Genomic DNA, 7,378 nt, shown 5'->3' with positions numbered 1-7,378 from the left:
CTAGGCCGCCCATATCAGAAATGCCTCCTATGAATCCTCCACCTGTAGCACCTTTACCCACTGGAATGAATGGGTCTGGAGCAGCAGTGAATATGAACAGCAGCTTGAATCCATTGTTTATTGGTCCCATGAATCCTGTAAATCCTATGCAGATGAATTCTCAAAGTAGTGTCAAGCCTATTCCAATCAATCCAGACGATTTGTATGTCAGCGTTCATGGAATGCCCTTTTCTGCAACAGAATCTGATGTGAAAGACTTTTTCCTTGGGCTTCGTGTGGATGCAGTCCATATGCTGAAGGATCATGTAGGTCGAAATAATGGAAATGGACTAGTTAAGTTTTTTTCTCCTCAAGATACATTTGAAGCACTGAAGCGAAACAGAATGCTGATGATTCAGCGCTATGTTGAAGTTAGTCCTGCAACAGAGAGACAGTGGGTGGCTGCTGGAGGCCACATAACTTTCAAGCAAACCATGGGTCCCTCTGGGCAGTCACACCCTCCTCCTCCCCAGGCTCATCCTAGGTCCAAATCTCCTAGCGGACAGAAAAGGTCACGGTCAAGATCTCCCCACGAGCAGGGTTTCTGTGTTTATCTGAAGGGTCTTCCCTTTGAATCGGAGAACAAACATGTGATAGATTTTTTTAAAAAGCTGGATATAGTTGAAGACAGCATTTATATAGCTTATGGACCTAATGGGAAGGCAATTGGAGAGGGTTTTGTTGAGTTCAGGAATGAAGCTGATTATAAGGCAGCTTTGTGTCATCATAAGCAGTACATAGGAAATCGCTTTATTCAAGTTCATCCAATTACTAAAAAGGCAATGTTAGAAAAGATAGATGTAATTCGTAAAAGGTTGCAGAACTTCAACTATGACCAGAGAGAAATCCTTATGAATGCTGAGGGGGAACCAGGCTCGCCAAAATTGTGTGCACATATATCTAATATTCCATACAATATAACAAAAATGGAAATCATTCAGTTTCTAGAGGGACTGGCAGTAGAAGAAAACTCTGTACAAATTCTTGTTGACAATAATGGGCAAGGTTTAGGACAAGCACTGGTTCAATTTAAAGCTGAAGATGATGCTCGTAAGGCAGAGCGTTTGCACCGTAAAAAACTGAATGGAAGAGATGTTGTTTTGCGTTTGATAACTGTAGAAGAAATGAGAGACATTGAGAGAAACCCACCATCTCAAGGGAAAAAGATACTGAAGATACCGATACAAGGAAATGCAACTGTGCCAGGAGCACAGGGTGCTGGTGGGGATGAGCATGCCTTCTTGGGGGGAAATTCTAAAGATGCCAACAATGGTCCTCCATTTAATTTCCCTGGTAACTTCAGTGGGTCTGGCACATTTGGTCCCCCTCTTCCACCGCCTGGAATAGGTGGCTTTCCTGATTCTAGACCAGGAATACCTACAGTTGCAACTAGTGGTTTACCTGGTGCAGGTATTGAGGTCCCAGGTTTTGCAGGTGGTCCTGGTAGTTTGAGTGGACCGGCAGGTTTTGCAGGGGGTCCTCAGACTTTTGGTAATGGTCCTGGCAATTTAAGTGGACCCCCTGCCTTTGGTGCTGGTCCTCCAGGAATTGCTAGTGGTCTTGGACACTTAAGTGGACCTCCAGGGTTTGGACCTGGACCAGGAAATATACATATTAGTGGACCCCCAGGTTTTGGAACAGGGTCTGGGAAGCCAGGACCAACTGTCATTAAAGTGCAAAATATGCCCTTTACTGTTTCAGTGGATGAAATTTTGGATTTCTTTTATGGTTACCAAGTGATCCCTGGTTCAGTGTGCTTAAAATACAATGAAAAAGGCATGCCCACTGGAGAAGCGATGGTTGCATTTGAGTCTCGTGATGAAGCTATGGCAGCTGTTGTTGATTTAAATGACAGGCCTATAGGCTCCAGAAAAGTAAAACTTGTTTTAGGGTAGCTGTCAATATGAAGTAGTTGTAGAATAGATATTCATAGTGCTGTGATAAATGCATCTGGATTGGTTTTTATAGTATTTCCAGGATAGAACCTGTGGATTGTTTAAATTGTAAAACAGATTGGTTTTGATAAGACAGAGCACTGGGTTAGCCGTTACATAAGAAACACTGCAAGGATAGATGCGCAGTGGATTTTCCCGTACAAATATGTGGAGAAGGTAGACAGATTCTTATTCATCACAGAAGTTTGGTAAACTATACTGGACACAGTGCTTATCAAGGAATCTAGATTGATTTTATGTAGTTTCGGATAAGGGAAATAGATGAAGTCAGTGAAGCTCTTCAGTGGGTGCTCTTGCAAGCCATTGTAAAATAGATAGCTATTTCTAGATTTGGTTAAAAGCTGGCTGAATTTGCTTGTTTACAGGTCAAAGCTTTGTTTAAAGTCCTTATTTTACTCTGCAACTGAACGAATTCTCAGTGTACACAGATTAATTGTTTTGTGTATGTATCTTTATTTTTTTCCAAGAATCTCACTGTATGAACAGTTGAATTATGCCCATTGCTGATGTGTCTACCAAACTAATTCCTATAAATATGAGCAGAATCATTCTGTAAAATTCAAGCTGTTCTTTGTGGAATAACCTTTAGTTATTTATATATTGCAATTATAACTGTGCAGAATAAGACTTTTGCCACAAGTATAGCTAACCTCAAACATTATCATACGAGTTTTATAGTACACATAAAACATTTGCAGTAGAAGTAACAACTTGAAAATACTCATTACTGTTTAAGTAGCTTGATTTGTTAGGATTACATGAATCAGTTGGGATAGGATCTTTGACACTAGTTGGATATTGATGTTGTGTTTCTCATGTGTCTTTTGAACTCCTTACATAGAGTCTCTGCTAAGAGAACCAAAGTGGTGATTATTAGTAGAAGATTGGAGTCCAGCTAAAGTTTTAAATTAGTTTATACATGAAAGAAACTTTTATCTTCAGCAACTCTGTTGTGAATTATTGCTATGGGTGAATTCAGAGATAAAACTTATTTTTCTCCAAAACTTGAAAATACTGAGTTTACTATATATTTTTGCAATAAAGTTGTGCTGTTGTATTCAAAGTTTGTAAAGAGTTGCCATTTTCTTTGCTGTGCAGTAAAACCTTCCATGGAAAACCAGAGAATTGGAAAGGAAGTAATTATACAAGTGAAAAGTAGATTAATTTTTTTTTTTTTTTTTTTTGGCTCATCCTTGCTTGGCTTATGATAAATTTTAAGACTTGGTCATTGCCTGAAAAGTCCTGCTATTCCCTGCAAATCATTGTACTTAAACATAGTAAACTTTAAAACATTTTGTTTTTTTGGACAAAGAAAAACAGTGCCTTTTGGTGTTGCATATCATGGAACACTGAAGTGTATGGTCAGGCAAAACTGAGAGGTGCAAGTGGCAACAGTTTTATTCATGTGGTGTGTAGGAGAGATTTGAAAACCTGTGCAGCGCTGCATCCTGAGAGGATTTCACAGTACAGGAATATGTGGAAGGATTGTATAAAGGTGTACTTCAATAAAGAGGTGGTCGCATTACACAGATGCTTCTGTAATTCATGAGCATAATTTTGTTTTGACAGATTACTAGGTGGTCCCAACTTTGGAAAAGTCATGTGATTTGTATATACTGTTTAAAATTAAGCCTCCTGTTAATAAAACTGTCTGTCTCTGAAGCTTCATGTTATGCGTTTCAACAGTCTTTGGGAGTAATGTTTCAACAGCAGATCTTTGTGTTTTTTTTTTCTTTGAAAGTCTGAAAGTACTCTTGCTGATGTCAGAAAGATGTGTGATTAGGAGTCAAGCCTTTCAGTTTATTTTTTAAATTTTGCTCTTTGTTTTTTAAACAACTTTTATTAAAGTTTCATACTATATTGGAGTTATTTGGGTGCCTGTTTCTTCATGTTTCATATTAGAATAAAATTACTGAAAAGGAAAACTTGGCTTCATTGTTCACAGAATTGATTTAAGATGTTAGTGTGTTGACATGCAGAAACTGGTAATAACTGTTTTTTTCAAGTTCAAATAAATCACAACAATGCCTTGTTGTGAAATGTAATTAAACTACAGGTGTCTGGAATTAGATACACAGTTTTGTGTTACTGTCTTGATTTCATGTCTCAATCCTCTTGGTAATGGATACAGGGTTATTAGTGTTTGTGTTAGGCATGGCATATGCTGTGAAACATGCTTGTGTGCCTGTTCCTTTGGACTTTTTTTAAAAAGTGAGGTTTGTTTTGGAAATGTTTCATTTTCTGATTCTTGATTTTTCTGTACGGTCTAAAGAATGTTTAAATGCTTATCTAAAAAAAGTGCAAACCAATACAAAAAAACATCGGTGTTGGGAACATTGACGTGGATGGAGTGCTTAAGTAGAGGATCTGGAGTGGGGAAGGGGCACTTCATCTTGACATGCTCCATATCTCTTAGCATAAATTAGTAGTAAATTAGTTGGTAAATATTCCCTCTTCCTTGAGAGTAGGCTCTTGGAAAAGATAGGTCGTTGTAGCATGTGTAGAATTTCTGTATGTACTATAAATGATACAGCTGCTGTCCCAAATAGTTACTCTTGATCCTTTAAAGCATAAAGAGAAAAGTTCATTATTGAGTGGAACCTGCAAATATAAGTAGTTTTCTGTGATGACTTGCTTTCATGTTAGAAGCAGCGTTAAATTGCATCTTGTGCTAAATTGAGGGATGCACTTACATGAACAGACTACATAGCTAGATTTGATAAGATTGCTTCCTTTGCACATGTTTATATTTGTGAACAGCCTTAAAAATAAGAGGTAGGACATCTGAGGTCCCGTCTCCAATCTGGAAGGTATATAACTGCTCTTGCATATACATTTCAAGGCTGGCTGCTAACAAGAGGTAGCAACAGAAAGAATCAGCTAATAGACACTTGCTCAAATTCGCAGTTGTTTTGGCCTTGATGCATTGAGTGTCGGGAACTGACATCCTGCTTAGCCTCACTGGAACAATATAGTCAGTGACACTGATGTCCCAATTTCTTCAAGTAATGGAAAGAAGGTACTTGTATTTTTATAACTGGCTAAGTTGGTGTTTTCAGCAGTTCCTTAAGCGTTAGTGTCCAAGTCCTACTTGTAAAAAAAAAAAAAAGTTACATTCATTGTTGCGTGAATATACATATTTTTGTTGTTGCATTCATAAGAGAAAGTGCGAATATAATTATTCAATGATAAACTTGTGACCTACATGGAAGAACTGCAATAGTTAGATGAAAGTGTGACTTTAAAGTTACCAAGTTTCCAAGCAGTTACATGTAAAATGTCACAGTTGGATTTTTAACACAAGTCAATTCTGTAATATCACAGACAACATTAAAGCCAATTCTTTACTATGAATTGTTGTTGCCACGTTCTAAATGAAGATTGATGAGAGGTTTGAGGTTTTGTAGGTTTAAAGAAAACTGAAGGATACTACTTTTTTTTTATTCTAAGTAGTGTTCCATTCATAGCATTTAATGTTTTCCTTGAATGTCTGTGCTCTGAATTTGTTGTGGGTGGAGAGGAAGATCAATGCAAAAATGAAGACTAGTCATTTGCTAGTTGACGTTGAAAGTCTACCTTCTAAGGAATGTATGTGCTGGTCAGTTCTGCTAAATTGCTCGGTCTGTTCTTGAAGTTGTTGCCTATACTTTGTGAAATTAGCAGCTTGTTTCACTGGTGCTATTTTGGTGCACTGAAGACTGCAGACTCTAGGAAAAAAAAAATAATTTTCCAGTTGCCTAGGTACACTAGTCGTGTGTTAACTAAATAATGATTTCAGTTTCTGTATCTCGTTCCTCCTCAGTCTTCTGCTGTGGTGGTTCCAAAGCTGCCATTTCCTGCAGCGAATGTTGTCAGTCCTCAGCATGTTGTTCAGCAGTGTGCCCCTCTGAACCCTGCTGGCCTTGATTTGATGAACTCTGCTGACCCTGATCTGCAAAATTGAAACAACTACGTATTATGGACCACTTAAAGCCTCTGGCTGGACAGCGGACCACTCTGAGAGCAGTTGTTTTAGGATGATTATCCAGATATATGGATAAGACCCTGAATCAAAGGATTGCAATTCCTGTTTTATACAGACTCAAGTGCAAGCAAAAGACTAGTTTCTATCTTTGAGATAATTGGTTGAAAGGAAGCAGTTTTGAAACTGGATTTGTATATTAGAAAACATTTTGTTTGATTTGAGACATTAAACAAATTAGTTTTATGGCCGTTTGCTCTTTTAGATACTGTGCAGGTCTTGAAAAAGAAAAAATATGGTAAATTCTGTTGCTCTAAGAGATTTTTCAGAAGCAGTTCCTTGGGCCTGGAAGCATTGTTGCCAAATATATTTGCTCGTCTTTGCCCTTTTGCAGGTTTGCTGATGCTTCTCTTCTGTGGCTGTATGTTCTTTCATGGTTTTGGGAAAACTGAGCTAGAGATTGCATACAGAGTGAATGACTGTTCCTCCTGGTGGAAGAGGAAGTGAAACTGTCTGTTAAATGCTTCTGCAGGAAGAGTAGCCTCAAGGAGTTCTATTCCTATGTGTGTTTTGGCAGTGCGAACGTGATTGTAGTTGGAAGATTTGTCTTTCCCATGGAATGAAAATCTCTTGGTTGGTAGTATGCATTCGACTTCAGGTGTGTGGCTGTGTACTGAACTCTGCTACTTTTTCCCTATCTTATGGTCAGGTAGGTACACTGTAGCTTATTTTCTATACAGACGACTTTGTCAGTAATTTTCTTGGAGCTTTGTTGGGTTGGGTGTTGTTTGTGTGGGGAGTGCTTCCCACCTTCCTGCCTTGGATGCTTTTCACTCATGGGTATAAATACCATATGTAAGAAAAGGAGCCCTAAATATGTTCCTTTTCCATAGCTCCAGACTGAACATGGGTATCACTGGTACTCACTTCTATGCAGCTTCCTTTGTTACCATTCTTCTGTTTTTATATATGTATTTGCAGCATGGCAACTTATGAGAAAAGCAACCAGATGAATTCTGACCTGAGTCCCTTTACTGCTTCTGTGGAGTCAAGGCTTACTCCTTTGTGGGTGTTTTTCTCTTGTATGCTCTGATGTCTACAGCCTTAACTTCAATGGTCTTTCCAGTTACTTCCCAAATATATTAAAGTAAGCTTTCAGAAACAGTGACTGTAGTTCCTTTTAATATGTCTGATTTCCACAAAACCAATTTTGTAACTCTTTATTTACTACTCTCACACCAACTTCACTGTTACTCCTCAATTTTTGGGAGGGCTTTTGTTACGAGTTACTAGTGAATAGACTGTAGTTCCTCATTCAGTTGATAATAGGTCACAGCCAGGATAACTTCCAAGGGGTAGAATGGGGATTGTCTTTACAGTACATGTTTGAGGGAGTACAATTTGCCAATGAAGTTTAAAACTG

General features: G+C 38.3%; 1 protein-coding gene across 1 annotated transcript in view; it reads left to right on the top strand.

Moving 5' to 3' along the window:
* Positions 1-3,919, top strand: part of RBM12 (RNA binding motif protein 12) — a 9,263-nt gene extending 5,344 nt beyond the window's left edge. The window contains exon 3 of the mRNA XM_010290895.1: positions 1-3,919. Within this exon, the coding sequence (XP_010289197.1) occupies positions 1-1,934 (1,934 nt within the window). The 3' untranslated portion in view covers positions 1,935-3,919.
* Positions 3,920-7,378: the final 3,459 nt, after the last annotated feature.

This window comes from Phaethon lepturus, unplaced genomic scaffold (assembly GCF_000687285.1).
Source record: "Phaethon lepturus isolate BGI_N335 unplaced genomic scaffold, ASM68728v1 scaffold19747, whole genome shotgun sequence".
NCBI classification, from domain to species: Eukaryota; Metazoa; Chordata; class Aves; order Phaethontiformes; family Phaethontidae; genus Phaethon; species Phaethon lepturus.
Note: the sequence above shows the minus strand (reverse complement) of the source record. Positions and strands in the feature narration are given on the sequence as shown.